General features: G+C 44.2%; 1 protein-coding gene across 2 annotated transcripts; it reads left to right on the top strand.

The window, feature by feature from the left end:
• Window positions 1-659: 659 nt before the first annotated feature.
• Window positions 660-16042, top strand: AIFM2 (apoptosis inducing factor mitochondria associated 2). Of its 2 annotated transcripts, XM_053312681.1 has the most exons (9): window positions 660-992; window positions 1442-1649; window positions 3908-4023; window positions 4110-4229; window positions 6768-6860; window positions 8125-8233; window positions 9665-9817; window positions 12726-12926; window positions 15602-16042. In XM_053312681.1, the coding sequence occupies exons 2-9, from the start codon at window positions 1475-1477 to the stop codon at window positions 15754-15756; spliced, it is 1122 nt and encodes a 373-aa protein (XP_053168656.1). In that variant the 5' UTR covers window positions 660-992; window positions 1442-1474; the 3' UTR covers window positions 15757-16042. The 2 variants fall into 2 exon arrangements, with proteins under 2 accessions (XP_053168656.1, XP_053168657.1); XM_053312682.1 differs by lacking the exons at window positions 660-992; window positions 1442-1649 and adding an exon at window positions 1974-2016.
• Window positions 16043-17286: the final 1244 nt, after the last annotated feature.

The following is a 17286-nucleotide window of genomic DNA, read 5'->3' as shown; positions in this document are numbered from 1 at the left end:
ATTGCTCATTATTTATTTGTTCGTTTAATTTATTTTATGCATTTACTGTATATACCACCTCAACTCACATCTTTAGGTGGTTTTCTACAAGAACAAGAACATTTTAAACAAAGATTTTAAAAATTTTAAAAATATTTTAAAAACAATGTATGCATTTATAATCGAATTATATGCATTTATAATCGAATTGCAAGCTTGGCTGAACAGATATGTTTTAAAGATCTTTTCAAAAGCTATCAGAGTTGGAGAGCTCTTATTCCAGCAGGCCAGAGAGCAGATTTTCCTTTTCCTGTTCTCTTTAATTCAGTTACAAAAAGTGCAGAAGTAGGTGGTGGGTAGTGTGCCACCTACGGCTGTTTGTGCAGCAGGGGGGAAACCTTGCGGGGGGGCGTGGGGCTGGGTCGGACTTACAACCGGGGCAGACACTGCTTAACTATGGGGACAAGTCATGCTTGCTACCACAAGACCAGCTCTCCTCTCCTGTTACTGTTGATGTGTTTAGAAAACCAAAGAAACCAAAGAAACTCCATGTTTCCAGGGAGGCATGAAATGTGAACCGGCACAAAAGGAAAACGAGAGCAGAGGGGAGGGGCTGCTTCCCTCATGTCACGAGTATAATTCGAAGTGGCTTCACTCAACATTTACCCCGAGAACCCAGAAGCTGTGTGTGGGAAACCTCCGGGATGTCTTTGGTATCGGGGGTCTGGAGCACTCTGATATAATTTGCAGGCCGGGATATTCACAGTGTCTCGCTAGATGGCAGAACACCTAGCTGACGAAGGACCTTTCCTTGTTTGTCCCCCGGCCGGTCCCACCCCCTGCGTATAACCTCCGGCCAATTTTGGTGAATGATTAATGGCGGATACCATCAAGCATGCAGCCAAGGGCAAGGGTGTTGCTGTACCCCATAAAAATAAACTGATTGTTTGCAGAAGTTTTGCTGCTGTGCGAGTCGCTCGCTAGCGGAGAGCTGGAGGTTAATTTATTCGCAGGTAGGTGGAAACTGGAAAGCCGCTTTAATTAGTGCCTGCCTCTAGTTCTGGAAGTTAATGGACTTTCCTCTCCGTTTCCCGAGTCGGCTTCAGACAGCAGAGTACATGAGAGCATTTTTGTCTTTGCCATAATGATCTGGGAAGCAATAGCATCCGTCCGGACCACTTGATTTCTAGCAGTAAAGCGTGGTGGTGGGTAGTTTGCGACTTGAATGGCGAGAGCTGTGTGTTTACAAACCTCCCTTGCTAGTTAGCAACTATAGTAAAATTTACAGGACTGTGTCTAATCTGCTTCTCGAAAAGCCAGTTGCCGGTTCTAAATGTGACACTGTGTGACAATGTCTACACCGCAAACTATATATGTTGAGAGTGGACAGTTCTACGTCATTCCATTGACTGCCCCGGCGCATCCACACAAGTCCTTGTTTCCCCCTTTTCTCTTTCCTTAGCTGTTCTCGTTGAAGAAGAAGTTCTGCTTCGTAATGGGGTCCAAGCTCTCTGTGGACGATTCGGTGCGTGTGGTCGTGGTTGGCGGAGGCTTTGGGGGGATAGAAGCGGCCAACCTACTCAAGTCTTGGGGGATCCCGTTTGTTCTTGTGGACATGAGAGATGCTTTCCACCACAACGTTGCTGCCCTCCGTGCCTCTGTCGAGAGCGGTAATAATTCTCCATTTTGTTCCTTTCAGTCTCGTTAAGTCCTGCCCTGGTTATTCGTCCCCTGCCTTTTGTTAGGCGTGGCAGCGTGTGTGTGTGAAATGGTAATACTTAACAGCGTGTCTATTTCGGGATTTTGCAACTGAAATGTTAAGACCGGCGTACTCGCGGGTTGATTGAGTTGCCTGACTCAGCATTTTTCTCTAGTTGCACAATTCATTGCAGATGGCGAAAGTTTGGGGCGTGGCTCAAGGCAGCAACACTATATAACTAAAACCCCATTGAATCCAATAATTGTTCTCGCTCTTTCCAGACTCATGCGGGGAGAGGAGAAGAGCAGGGATGAAGATGAGTAAAGCCTCCTGCGGTGGTGGGTGGTGTGGATAGAAGAAGGGTTTGTGTATTGTGTGTGTGTGTGTTGTGTGTGTGTGCTGAAGAGAGGTGTATCTGATCCGCCAAGATGGGAGGCCGCTTTTTCTCCTCCTCCGCTTCTTAATATAAGCATAGTTAGCCAAACTGGGTGTGTTGTAATTTTGTTTTCTAGAAAGAGCAGCATTATTAGCCAGTAAAAAATAGGTTGCACACATGACCACTATCTAGTAGTCATTGCTTGCATGATTTTTCATGATCCTGATACTGGGATAATACTTTGTTGTTGTTGTTTACATTTATATCCCACTCTTCCTCCAAGGAGCCCAGAGCAGTGTACTACATACTTGAGCTTCTCTTTCACAACAACCCTGTGAAGTAGGTTAGGCTGAGAGAGAAGTGACTGGCCCAGAGTCACCAAGCAAGTATCATGGCTGAATGGGGATTTGAACTTGGGTCTCCCCTGTCCTAGTCCAGCACTCTAACCACTACACCATGCTGGCTCTGTTAGCCAGTCCTTGATGGCTGTTACTGTTTTTGTTAATGTCCCCAGTATGAGACTTTTGGCAACCCTAAGCTTGTAGCCCACCAGAACCACAGAGTAGTACTCTGGTAGGGAGGGAGAAGGGAAAGGTGTTGGAACTCATTATTTATTTATTTTGTTAGTGAAAATAACTGGTTTGATCTGAGCCATGGGTTCTTCCCATTAGCTGAAAATAAGGGACAAATGGCATCCAATTTTGGGCTGAAATAAGGGACGTCCCTGCTAATAAGGGACTATTGCTAATCCTGAGTCAGACCATTGGTCCATATAGCTCAGTATTGTCTACACAGACTGGCAGCAGCTTCTGCAGGGTTGCAGGCAGGAGTCTCTCTCAGCCCAATCTTGGAGATTCCAAGGAGGGAACTTGGAATGGAACTCTCTGCATGCAGATGCTCTTCCCAGAGTGACCCCATCCCCTAAGGGGAGTATCTTACTGTGTTCACATATGTAGTCTCCCATTCAAATTCAAACCAGGGCAGACCCTGCTTAGCAAAGGGGACAATTCATGCTTGCTACCACAAGACTGGCTCTGCAGGAGTAAATGTGCTTGAATGTGTGCTTTGTGCACACATTCAATAGTTCTACTATGTCCCACCGTCTAAAGTGTGTGAATAATTGTAGTGTACATGCATATAGATGTAGGGATGAGTACGTTGTTCACAGATGGTACAAGCATTGAATATGATGAGTGAATGGGGCTACTCTCTCCCTTGTTTCAGGACTTGCTTCTGCACACAAGCCCTGAACCTGGGGAGAGCAGTGAGTGTGGCCATGAAATGTGTTGGTGACATGATGTGTGGTTATGCTCCTGCTTCCCCCTGGACCCACGTTTTGAATTATGGAAGACGGCTATACTTTTTCCAGTTTGCCTCAGACTTCTGTCTTGCTCTTAAGATCTGGTGGACAAGGATATCTAAAATGTGTGCCATGTGACCCTCTGTCAAAAATCCCATCAGCCATGTCTTGTGTCCTTCCTGTTGCTTGACAGTCCCCCTGCCATATTTGCAGTCTCAGGCAGGTAGCAATCCTAGAAGGCATATAGAATTTTGGTGGCTGTCACTTGGTTTGGCTTGTCATATAGTGTGCATTCCTTTCTCTAGGAACACAGTATCTTCAGCCACCTAAAAAAACCAACCAACAATAATTCAGCATAATGGGATATAATTTACTGTGATTTAGCATTTGGGATACTTAGGGCACTCCCTCTCCTCTCTTAATTCTTTTCAGTTAAGGTTTCGTGAGCCTTAATGTTGGATTGGTACTGATGCAACTATGATTTGTACATGTATAATATCCTACTTATTAATTACCATTAATTGCTTTTAATGTCTCCTACATAATCTTGTAGGATTTGCAAAGAAGACCTTTATCCCCTTCTCTGTGACCTTTAAAGACAGTTTCCGGCAAGCCAAGGTGGTTGGAATTGACCTGGAAAAACAGCATGTCCTGTTGAAGGATGGTGATGTGAGTGCATTCAGATTAAAGTACATGATAACCTGTAGGCTCTAGTTGGTTGAGAAGCTCTGACCCTCTTCTTATGTCCCCTTCAGGAGCTCTACTTTTCTCATCTTATCCTTGCCACAGGAAGTGATGGACCATTCCCTGGGAAGTTTAACAAACTCATTGACATGCAATCAGCTATTCAGTCCTATGAGGATATGGTCAAGGAGGTAAGCCTGAAAATCGGTTTCGGTTGGAAAGTACAACCTTTGACTAGTTGTATTTTCACATTACACATATACCCCTAGATTGGCTCAATTTAGGGGCACCTATGACTGGCTTGTGACAAAATGGCAGTTGGAGGAGTTAGAAACCTTATTCACACGTTGTGTTCAATGCACATACAATGTAGTGGTTTGCACGAACCGGTTCAAAGGCCATTCAAAAGGCCTCTGAACTGGTTCACACAGGCGCCAGCTCAATGGTTCAATGGTGGGTGGGTGTGTCTTCCTTTAAGGGCGGGGGAGGGTGCGCTTTATTATTTATTTATTTATATTACTTTATTTATTACATTTATATCCCACGCTTCCTCCAAGGAGCCCAGAGAGCTGTACTACATACAAGTTTCTCCTCATAACAACCCTGTGAAATAGGTTAGGCTGAGAGAGAAGTGACTGGCCCAGAGTCACCCAGGAAGTATCATGGCTGAATGGGGATTTGAACTTGGGTCTCCTCGGTCCTAGTCCAGCACTCTAACCACTACACTATGCTGGCTCTCCAGATATTAGAGCTGTTGAATGTGTGCACATTGTATTAGTGGTGTGCACAGAACCGCTGCAGTGCGGTTCAACGCCGGGGGTGTGTGTCTTCCTTTAAGGGCGGGGAAGGGTGCGCTGACCGCTCCCGTCGCTTTTCCCCTGCCAGTGCTCCGTTTTTAAGAAACTTCTTGGGGCGGCAGCTTACCTCCCTGCCACCCCTTCCCCCTGTTCCTGGCCGGAAGCAGCAGCTGCGAGCGCACGCCCGCCACACACGTTGCACGCATGTTGCACACGTCACACGCACATGTCACACACGTGACGTGCGTGGCGTCTTCCTCCAAGGAGCCCAGAGTGGTGTACTACATACTTAAGTTTCTCCTCACAACAACCCTGTGAAGTAGGTTAGGCTGAGAGAGAAGTGACTGGCCCAGAGTCACCCAGATCGTTTCATGGCTGAATGTGGATTCCCGCTGCTCTTCCTTCCGCCGCTTTCCCCCCACTGGCGCTCTGTTTTTAGGAAACTTCTTGGGGTGGCAATGTAACTCCCTGCCGCCCCTTCCCCCGTTCCTGGCCGGAAGCAGCGACTGTGTGTGCGCACGTTCCATGGATGCCACACACGTTAGACGTGTGACATGTACGTGCAACGTGCATCATGCGTGCGACGTGTGTGGCACACGCAGTACCTGCTTTCAGCCAGGAATGGGGGAAGAGGTGGCAGGGAGGTATGTTGCCGCCCCAAGAAATTTCTTAAAAACAGAGCGCCGGCGGGGGGAAAGCAGTGTGTGTGTGCGGGGGTAAGTGCACCCTCTCCCGCCCTTCAAGGAAGACCCCCACCCCCGTGTTGAACCATACTATGGCGGTTCTGTGCACACCACTAATACAATGTGCACATATTCAATAGCTCTAATATCTGGAGAGCCAGCATAGTGGTTAGAGTGGTGGACTAGGACCGGGGAGACCTGAGTTCAAATCCCCATTCAGCCATGAAACTAGCTGGGTGACTCAGGGCCAGTCACTTCTCTCTCAGCCTAACCTACTTCACAGGGTTGTTGTGAGGAGAAACTCAAGTATGTAGTACACCGCTCTGGGCTCCTTGGAGGAAGAGTGGGATATAAATGTAATTAATTAATAAATTTCTCTATCTATCTATCAATGTCCTGCAGACTAGAGTGTTTGAATAACTGTAGTGCACATGCATATAAATAAGGTAAACCTAACAGATGTCAATGTCTAATGCCCCTGTTGCCAAAAAGCCAGCAAATTAAAAACCTTTGCAATATTTACCAAAGAAAGTTGGTGTAGTATATTGGTTAGTGTGTTCAGCTTAGTCACGTTCAAGTTCCTACTAGCATATGGTTCATTCTTGCTTAGCCAAACCTGTCTTAGTGCTGTATGTTTGTGAGGGTAAAATTGTGTTGGAGGCTACCATGTATGCTGTTCTGAGGTACATGAAGCAAGGATTGGATAAAAATGCAATAAATTAAAATATACTTGGACTTTAGTCGTATGAATCTTGGGTAAGGTGCCTGGATCAAAATTTTGGTTAGGATTCCAAGAGTTTAGCCAGTGTATCCTAACCAAAGTATGCAAGATGCTTTTTGATAGGCCCAGACAAGAAAATCACTGGGGGAGGCTCTGCTCTCTGTGTTAACACTACTGGAGATACATCTGTAGGGCACAGATTACAGAACCATCTGGTGGCAGAGCCTTCTCCATGGTGTCACCCAGACTCTAAATGTCCCTCCTCAGGAGGTTTGTGAAGCTTCATCACTTCTGGCCTTTTGATATCTAGCTGGTTGTTCCGGGGTTCTTTTGGGGCCAGATGATGTTGGGAGGTTTATTTGCCATGTTTAGTAGAGGAGATGCCTCTTGCTCCCCAACATGCAGAAAGATGAGGGCGAGGGGTGGGGAGAGGTGAATGGTGGACTGAAAATTCTCTGCTTCCTCTGCAGCCATTGTGATTTAGGAAGGAATGTAACATCATCTTGTTTCTCCTTTTGGTCTTGAAAGATGCAGAAAGCTTCTCGCATAGTAATCGTGGGTGGTGGTGGTGCTGGTGTTGAGATGGCTGCAGAGGTTAAGACCGAGTATCCCACCAAAGAGGTAAAAGGCACAAATTATACTATTGTCTTTCTTTCTATTTGCCACTTTGATTGTTCTGGTGGTTAAAACTTATACTGGCTTTCAAACAGTTCACTTGTTGCTTCCCCCAAAGAATTCTGATAATGGTAAATTCAGTGAAGCTGCTTGAGAATTATTTGTTAGAGATTCCTAGTCTTTCTCACAGAACCACAGTAAATCTTGACCTGCATAGATAACATAGCATCTATGTTAGCACAGATACATCCTTTAATGTCTGCATCCCACCGTCTTGGTACATTTTTAGGACGTGAACTATTTCACAGATAAGGTGCTCTTTCTTTTCCTCCTTTTTTGTTCAGAAGAACAGCCCTGCTAGATCAGGCCCAAGGCCTATCTAGTCCAGCATAAATATATACAAAATGCTGGACTACATGCAAATGTCCAATTCCCCTTTTGGTCTTGTTAAGTATGAGATAGGTTAGAACTGATCTTGCTTTGATGAGAAGACTTTTATCTGGCCACTTACCTTAGGATCACTCCTCACATTTTGCCACAGAATGGAAATCCAAGGGCTCTGTTCTGTCTGTGTCTATAGGGAATCTTGACCTATGGCATTTAGTGTACTTCTCCACACCAAGGCTTCACTCTTTGCGGGGAGGACATCTGGATCTACTTTCCAGAGAAGCACAAACTCTTCTTTGCACTGTGAGATGTGGTCACAGCCAGTCTGGGTGCATAGACAGGTGGTGCAGTGGAGGGGGTGGCGGCACACGAGCTGCTGATTGCCTGGGGGGTGCACCTGTTGTGCCCTCCTGCCCCTCCCATGGACGTGACCCCGACTGCTTGTGCTGCCTGCTCACATGCCTGTGCTGCCTCCTTGGCCAGCTGTGGGGTGGAATAATGGCGTCATCACACCCGAGTCTGTTCTCACTGGGATGGGGCAGCATGCTCGCACCAGCATGGTGACATTGGACCATATTGTGGCTGGCAAGGTGAGGCAGGTGAGCAGGGAGTGTAAGTGGCAGGTGGGCCCACAAAGACAGGCAGCAGGGGTTGCGCTCAACATGGCTGTGCACCCGTGCCAGTCACGGTTTAATGAAAATGCCAGTGCAGCAAACATGAATGTGGGAAGCTGCATGATTTGAAATCTCCAGAGCTATATGGACTTCCCACATTTTAATACACTTTTTTTTAAAAAAAGAGCTGATTATTTTAGTGTGGATGTGGATCTTCAATGATAAACTTTACCAGCTGGATATATTTTGTTTGGTGTTTGTGCCCTCAGGTCATACTCATTCACTCAAAAACTGCATTGGCGGATGTAGAACTCCTCCCGTGTGTCCGGCAGGAGCTGAAGGAGATTCTTATACGGAAGGGGGTACATCTCCTTTTGAGTAGGCACATAGCTGATTTTATTGTATGTTAGTAACATTTGCGTGTGGATCTCAGGTTCTCCTCTGATCGAGAGAGATGGAAGATGCCTTTTATAAGAACACCTTCCTATAGATGCTTCTGGACCAGCTAAGGCCTGTTTCAAACAACTTGGGTGTGATCCCCGAGTCACGAAATAGTGTGAAGTCTGCAGATGTGGTTTCTTTATTAAAATAGGTAGATCCTGCCATTTTCACTGAAGGCCCTTCAAGGCAGCTAACAATACTAAAAAGAAATGCAAAAATTAAAAATGGAAAACTTAAAAAATCAAATAAGCAGCAAAGCTAAAATTAACAGCCCTGAGCCATTTTTGGAAGGGCGGTATATAGATCAAACACAAACAAACAAATAATAAAAAGAAGCTCAGCCCAACAACTGAGAGAGAAATCCCCTCCACGCTTTCTGGGGCTCCAAATATCCTCTGCCACAATATAGTGTATGCTTGTCAGCAGTAAAAAGGCAAGACAAAGACTCTCTCCGCCCCCACCTCCCGGAATGCCAGGGTTTCAGCACCACTGTTCTTCAGACAGCTGTTTGTCTTTATTACATGTATGCCCACCTTTCTTCTAGTATGGACTCAAGGCAGTGTATGTGGGGTTCCCAGGTGGTCGCCATCCAAGCAGTGACCAGACATAGACTTGGTCAACTTTATCATGCATCTTCAGATTGTACCCTGGGATTTTCTCTTCTTGTGTCTCTAATATATCTGATAGCAGTGATTGGAAAAAGATTGAGCTCCATGTGTATGTTAATAGGGCAAGAGTCCAAAAATGTGTGCACATGATGTGCAGAATGTATATGTTGTACTTGGGGATTCTACCCAAGTACAAATCATTGTGTTTAAAGATACCCTCAGGGATTAGATGTTATGGCAAACAACTTGCTTGTTTTTTTCTCTTTGTATTCCAATTACTTAATGAGAGAATGGAGTGTATTTGACTGAAATCTTTCTTGATTGCCTTTTAAGGAGTTAAGCTCTCACTTGAATGAAAGTAACACTACCCACTTCCAAACTGGTTCCTGTGTTTTAAGCAGACACTGCTCATTAGTGCACTTTTGAGATACTGCCTATAATTAGGAGGGTTAGTTATGCACACATCTTCTTTTGACAAAATGGAAGTAGAGATTTGGAGCCAGATAGTTTAATAACATGAGTTAACAGTTATTTTAAAGGTTATGTCTTGTTAAAGAACTAAAACATAGTCAGAATCCATTTTTAAAGCATAAAAAGAGAAGGCTTAATACTATTGGCTATGAGGAAAATTACTCAAAGTAGTCCCACTGAAATTAAAAGGACAAGTTGGGCAATGCCTCTTCATGTCAGCTGTCTTGGAAGTTCAATTAATTTTGATGTGTTTTGTGTATGGCTGTTTGGTTTGGGCTGTTTGTAACAGGTGAAAGAGTTGCCAATCTGCCTACGCTGACTTTAAACCAATTCAGGGAGAACATGACTGTAAGGACTGATAAAGGCTCAGAGGTTGTTGCTGACATGGTCATCCTCTGCAATGGAATAAAGGTCAATTCATCAGTATACAGCAGTGTATTCAGTAAGTTATTTCCTACCCAGCTCTCCAGCTTGAAGTAACACACACAATTTCTGCAGCTCTGGTGTTGCTATTTGAAATCTATCTTTGCAGTATGTATCAACTCAGCAATAAAAGTTAGAGAGGCTGCATTCATTATTAAGAATTGTTAACGCTTTTTTTAAAATGACCTTTTGAAAGAGGATTATGTCATGTACAGGATTTGGCACTTCATGAGAAGTATTGACACATACTACAATGGACGTTTTTGTACTTGAAGTCCATTATTAAAACATGGAGGTGGGGATTAATTAAAATAAAATACAAGTTTAGTAATCGAGGGAGACATTGTGCAGATTATTTTCCAAAATGCTGACATCTTATTTGGTAGTAATATACATATATATCTCCTGCCTTTCTGCTGGACTAGTTAAGTTGGCTAAGCATCAAAAAAACCCTCAATCTACAAAATTTTTTTTTTTAAAGCGAGCAAGTGTGGCAGCTAAGATTTGTAATCAAATCACAATTCAACAGATCCAATAATTCAATAAATGCCAAAAATGCATGAGAAATGAAATATATTAACCTTATCTTTATCATAAATCATGTAGAATTGTGGTGATATATCATACAAAGTAAATTAACTATTTAAACGTTGGATACACTAAATAACATCCAATCATAAAAAGAACTATATAGTCCATAATATATGCCAGAATAATGCACAACAGCAACCCGATGATAAACTGTTTCGAACCGCTTTATCAAGTGTCCATGTATAAGTTCATGTTTCTAATGAAAATCAATATCTTCACTGACTCAAAAACCATGTTGAGAAAACTTTTGAAGATATGGGATAAATCCTCTTGTACTGTAATATATCCAGGGTGCGCATGCACATCGTCCACTTCCGGTATGAGGATGACCGGGACTGTAGGGTGGTACTCTGCAGCCCCGCAGCAACGATTTTGGGGAGAGCGCCAGTGGGGCAGGTAAGGGCACCCTCCCTGCCCTTTAAAGCCACCCCCACCTCCGTACTGGTTTGGCACTCCAGAAAAGGAGCACTGAACCTTCTTATGCACATGCTCACTCTGCTGTTTGCTTTTATCAGCACTGTTGGTGAGAAGAGTGCTGGTGACTATCACATACGAGTACTTGCTAAGTGAATTTCGTGTCTGAAGTTGGCACTTGAAGGACTGTTTTTATGTACATCTCTCTTACCATTGTTTGGCTTTTGTCAGAGGTAGAAGTAGTTGAATTATCTTATTTGTTCTACGAACTAGGCATAGAGGGCTTTGATCAATAATGGATCATAGCATTGTTGTGTTTTCCTTCCAATGTTTATCTTGCACTTTGTATTAAATGAAGCTCAACTGATCAGACTCCATAATGGCTTACAGGTGAAACTCGGAAAATTAGAATATCGTGCAAAAGTCCATTAATTTCAGTAATGTAAATTAAAAGGTGAAACTGATATATGAGACAGACGCATTACATGCAAAGCGAGATAAGTCAAGCCTTAATTTGTTATAATTGTGATGATCATGGCGTACAGCTCATGAAAACCTCAAATCCACAATCTCAGAAAATTAGAATATTACATGGAACCAAGAAGACAAGGATTGAAGAATAGAACAATATCGGACCTCTGAAAAGTATAAGCATGCATATGTATTCAGTACTTGGTTTGGGCCCCTTTTGCAGCAATTACTGCCTCAATGCGGCGTGGCATGGATAATATCAGCCTGTGGCACTGATGAGGTATTATGGAAGACCAGGATGCTTCATTAGCGGCCTTCAGCAATTCTGCATTGTTTGGTCTCATGTCTCTCATCCTTCTCTTGGCAATGCCCCATAGATTCTCTATGGGGTCAGGTCAGGCGAGTTTGCTGGCCAATCAAGCACAGTACACTGTATACTTTTCAGAGGTCTGATATTGTTCTATTCTTCAATCCTTGTCTTCTTGGTTCCATGTAATATTCTAATTTTCTGAGATTGTGGATTTGGGGTTTTCATGAGCTGTACGCCATGATCATCACAATGATAACAAATTAAGGCTTGACTTATCTCGCTTTGCATGTAATGCGTCTGTCTCATATATCAGTTTCACCTTTTAATTTGCATTACTGAAATTAATGGACTTTTGCACGATAGTCTAATTTTCCGAGTTTCACCTGTACATCCAGACTACCTGCTCTGACACATTGGGGTTTTCTGTTGCAAAACAGGAGTGCACGTGATTGTTTGCCATCTCACCTTCATTCTGCAGCTGCCTGTGTCTCCAAAAACAGTACCCTTGAGGGTCCCTCAGGGACATAGTTTTGGGAGGCACAAGGGGGCTTGCCCAAAACTGACCCCTCCTGCACCCCACCCCTGGTGCAACAGAAGCTACACTGGCTGCCGATATGTTTCCTGGCAAAATACAAGGGTTTGGTTAAGCCCTAAATAGCTTGGGCCCTGGGTATTTAAGAGAACGTCGTCTTTGTCATGAACCCCACCGCCCACTGAGATAATCTGGAGAGGTCTGTCTGCATTTACCACTGGCTCGTCTGGTGGCCGCTCAGGGACAGGCCTTCTCCGCTACTGCCCCGAGGCTTTGGAATGCGCTCCCGAGTGAAATAAGAGCCTCCCCATCTCTGACAGCTTTTTAAAAGTCTTTAAAGACGCATCTGTTCACCCAGGCTTTTAATTAATATTGTTTTAATGGTTTTAATGCTGTTTTAAAACATTGTTTTAAAAATTATAAATTGTTGTAATGTGTTAAACTTTTTGTTTTAACTAATGTTTTACTTTCTGTTTTTATTTTGTTATAAACCGCCGAGAGACGTAAGTTTTGGGTGGTATAAAAATATGTTAAATAAGTAAAATAAAATCTTAGCATAGAGTTTGTATGTCAGCTAGTGATTTCACGCCTTCCTCTCTTGCTACTTAGGTGACCAGCTGGCAAGTAATGGTGCTCTGAAAGTGAATGAGCACCTCCAGGTTAAAGGATATGATAACATCTATGCGATTGGTGACTGTACAGATGTAAAAGAGCCAAAGATGGCATACCATGCTGCACTTCATGCCAAAGTTGCTGTGACTAACGTCATCAACAGCCTGATGCAGAAACCTCTGAAAACCTACAGGCCAGGTGAGATGAGATGAAGGTAAAGCAAGGTTGTGCTGTCGAGTTGGTGTTGACTCCTGGCGCCCACAGAGCCCTGTGGTTGTTTTTTATAGAATACAGGAGGGGTTTACCATTGCCTCCTCCTGTGCAGTATGAGACGACGTCTTTCAGCATCTTCCTATATCGCTGCTGCCCGATATAGGTGTTTCCCATAGTCTGGGAAACATACCAACGGGGATTTGAACCAGCAACCTCTTGCTCTCTAGGCAACTTACTTCCCCGCTGCGCCCATTAGGTGGCTGAGGTGAAGGTACATGACCAATTTTGGCTGATCTTCCTTTTAACAATTTTGAGTGCAAAGTACAAGAAGCTTTAGAATAATATGGGTCACAGACCACAATACCACTGTGACTGTTGAAACCGCAATAATTGAAACCTTGTGCCTATGGGAATGATGGGTTTAGGTTGCTTGATACACTAAAAAAAGTTACTAAAAATTACAGAAAATAAGAGAGTACAGCATTGTACCTATACTCCAGCTCCTCCAATAATGCCCCCCTCAAAGCCTCAAAATGCCACAAAAACGTCCCAGTATGGTTCTACACTGCCTGCAGAACTCTCTGCAAGCCAGAAATGCCCCTGAAAGTATGAAAAGCATGCACAGGAACCACAAATGGCCAAGAGTTGCCACCACAATAATTGAAAACTGGTATATTAATTTCAATAATTGAAACGGTGACCTTGTTATCCATGGTCCTGGCACCTGTAGTTTCATGTATCTGCGGTCAGGCTATATATATCCCCCTTGTTATCCACAGTTCTAATAGTTTAACCTATCTGTGGTTCCTGGCTGGCCAGAAATGACTTCTAATATCTTTTCCGGCCACCATTTTGCACTATGGAGTCATTTTGTGGCTCACTCCTCAAAAAATATCTACCCCTCGAATTTTTATTTTTTATGTTTGGTAGAATTTGGGTTTGGGGGGGGCATTGCTGAACAGCTGGAGAGTATGGTATGCTACTTTATTTCTCTTGTTTATGTCTGCTCCCTGCTTTTTTAAGTCCTTGTTTGAGCTCTAGGAACCTAATCCTCCCCCCGATTCCCATTGACTCAGGGTCTTGTTATCTGTGGTTTCCTTATCCACTAGCCGATCCCGCACAGAGCATCTTTGCGGCTGGCGGTTACCTCTTCCCCGCCACCTTCTGCCCCAGTCTCCACTTTCAGACCCAGCCGCCTCTCCTCCCCACTGCCACTTCTGCCCCCCCCCCACTTTCTTCCCCTCCCTCCTGGGCATTGCCTCCGTGGGTGGGCTGGGCCCGCTGCTGCCTCTGCCCTCTGTGGCCAGGCCTGCCGCTGCCATGGTGACCAATCCTCCTGGGTGTGCCTCGGCCAATCAGGCCTGTCAGCCGCCCAGCCAGTCAGCTGGGACACACATTCCAAGGCACACCCAGGAGAAGGATGGATGGATGGATGGATGGATGGTTGTAGGGCAGAACAGAACTCCTTGGATAATGAGGGTCACCGGTATAGCTTGGCCATGAATAGCTGAAACTGCAAATGTGAAACCCACAATATTTGAGGGACTCCTGTAGGAATAGGACACAAATGCAATGCACCCATATCATGTAGTGGAATAATTTACTGTGTCATTGTATATTTGTAAAACTATATCTATCTATCAAATTTATATCCCACCCAAACTTACGTCTCTGGGCGGCCAACAAATATTGTTGCATGGGTGTGACATTGTTTTTTCCTTCATGTTTCTGTGCTGGTCAAAGACTGTAATAAAGTTTATGTATCAATGCACCCATCTTTAGCTCCTCTAAATAAATCCTTTTCAGGTCTGTAGTACACAAGAGTTTAGCAAAAGCACATTAGTGTGTCTATATCTTCCAGAAGTTGCTAATATAATAAAATACTGGTGGAGCAGTAAAAATGAATTAAACTGGGAGGGAAAGGAGTTCTTTAATGTGGATTTTAAAGTATTATCCAAACCAGCATTACAGTGCTATACTGTATAGCGTTTTCCACAGTTGCATTAACGTTCTCTTTGCAGGGATTCCTACAGTGGCAGTATTGTTAGCAATGGCCAACCTCCTCACTAACCATGTGGAGGTGCTGCCTGCAGGGATCTCTGCAGCATTTAGTAATCCAAAGTCTGTGTGTGTGTGTGTGTGTGTGTGTGTGTGTGTGAGAGAGAGAGAGTGATTTTTTCCTCTGTATCAGCCTTCCCCTAGAAGTGCTCCTTAACACCTGAAAATATGTCTCCAAGAGCTGTGTGACCCTCGGGCATATTGTTCAGGTGTTAAAGAGCACTTCCAGGGGAAGGATAGGCTAAAATTGATTCCCTCGACATGTAGTGGGGCCTTGGATTACTAAATATTGCAGAGGTGCTTTGTACTGAACACCTCCTCATGTTTAGTGAAGATGTTGACCACTGAAGTGGAGGGGCAATTATTGCTAATCAAATCCTTTTGAACTGCTGGTTCAAATGGTACTTTTTCAACATACATTGAGAGAACCCCAATATAAGTAAATGTGTGAATTAGGCTAGATTGGTAATGTCATTGGGGAGTGTGCATGACATGTAATATAAAATTTGTTTTTACCTGTATTTGGCAGAGAACTAACATTTTCACTGAAGTCAAATCATGGTTCTAGTTGGTTTTGTAAATGTTTGTGTCTCCCCTATCAGGATCACTTACCTATCTGCTTTCAATGGGAAGAGACGATGGAGTGGGCCAGATCAATGAAATGTATGCAGGCCATTTATTTGTGACTTTTGTCAAAAGCAGAGATCTTTTTGTCTCAAAAAGCTGGAAGAACATGGGGCAAAATATGCCTTGCTAGATGGAAAAACAGGAGAGCTGGCAAGAAAAGAGACAGGAATGCAGTGCCAAAAGGAGTATACTTTTGATGAATGAATTACACCAAGCGGTTAAGAGCTGTGTATATATATATTTTAAAAGCTTTATTTTTAGTAAGCTTCTGTATTGTATATAAAGTTCTTGGCAAAAGCCATGTTTCTTGCTAAACCTTGGCTTCTGTTTTTGCTATGTAGTTCACAAGTTAATGAATTCTGTATAAGAAATTGGGCTGATATTCTTTTTTTTGAATTAAAAGGAGCAGCAAACTATGAGGTCTGGAAAAGTCTTTTGTCAAATACTGTATGTGAGACACTAGCCATATTCATACTTGGCTGTACATGTGTATAGAGATGTTTACAAGTATAGGTGTGAATGATACCTACATATAGGAGTGAGGCAAGGTTGTATTTTAGCCCCATCTCTATTTAATTTCTATATTAACTCTTTAGTCTCCCACCTGAATGATCCAGCCCTTCACCCTCCTAAATTGGTGAGTAGACATGTCCCGATACTACTGTACGCAGATGACATAGTGCTACTTTCACAAACTAAAATAGGGCTAAGGTGTGCCGTAGCATCTCTGAGTTCTTACTGTGCTAAGGAGGCCTTAGCAATAAACTATTCCAAAACTTGGAATAGTCTTGGTGTTTGCAAAGCGCCCAAAGAACTTTAGATGGTCTATAAATGGGCAAAGAATTGAACAGGTGAGGGTGTTCAAATATCTTGAGGTGGCCTTCCACTTTAGTGGGGGTCGTAAAGCCCACCCTAATACTGTCTCTCATAGTGCACAGCAGTCGGCAAATGTCATTAAGTCTTTTCATTTCTCAAGAGGTGCCCTTTTTGTTCCAGTGGCCATTAAACTCTTTATCACTAAGGTATACCCTCAGATTCTCTATGGTGCACAGCTTGGCCCTTATGGCAACTTTACTCCTTTGGAAGTAATCTAGACAAAGTTTCTAAGAGCTATTCTCCAAGTTGCCTGTGCTGTTACTAATGCTGCTCTCCGAAGAGAGGCTGGGGTTACCACGTTAAAGCTGAAAATTTGGCTGTGTATAATCAAATTTTGGTTGAACCTGGCATTTTTTCCCTATTGGCCTTGCCCCTCTAGTATTAGCTAGGGATGTGCACGGTCCGGAGAAGTCCGGACCGGCACCGAAGGGGGGCCTTGTTTTTAGGGCGGGGAGGGCTTGCTTAGCCCTCCCGCCTCCTTGCCCCCGCCAGCGCCCGTATTGTACAGTATAGGGGTGCTGGAAACCAGCCCCCCCCGCCGCCGGCGCCGCGGCGAAATAACCCCTAAAACCAGCCAGCCCTCCCTCCCTCCCAGCTAGCTGCCCGCCCGCCCGCCCCCCCACCCAGTCGCTCACCCGGTCGCTGGATAAAAAGCAAGAGGAGCTCCGGCACAGAGCTCCTCTCGCTTGGAAGGCCTCCAGCAGAATGGTGGCTTGCGCGTGCGCGCATGCGCGCACCGCAAACCACGCCGTTCTCCGGAGGCCCGGTCTACCCGCCGGGAAAG

This window comes from Hemicordylus capensis, chromosome 3, assembly GCF_027244095.1.
Source record: "Hemicordylus capensis ecotype Gifberg chromosome 3, rHemCap1.1.pri, whole genome shotgun sequence".
In the NCBI taxonomy this organism is placed as follows: domain Eukaryota; kingdom Metazoa; phylum Chordata; class Lepidosauria; order Squamata; family Cordylidae; genus Hemicordylus; species Hemicordylus capensis.
This window is presented reverse-complemented; position numbering and strand designations above follow the sequence as displayed.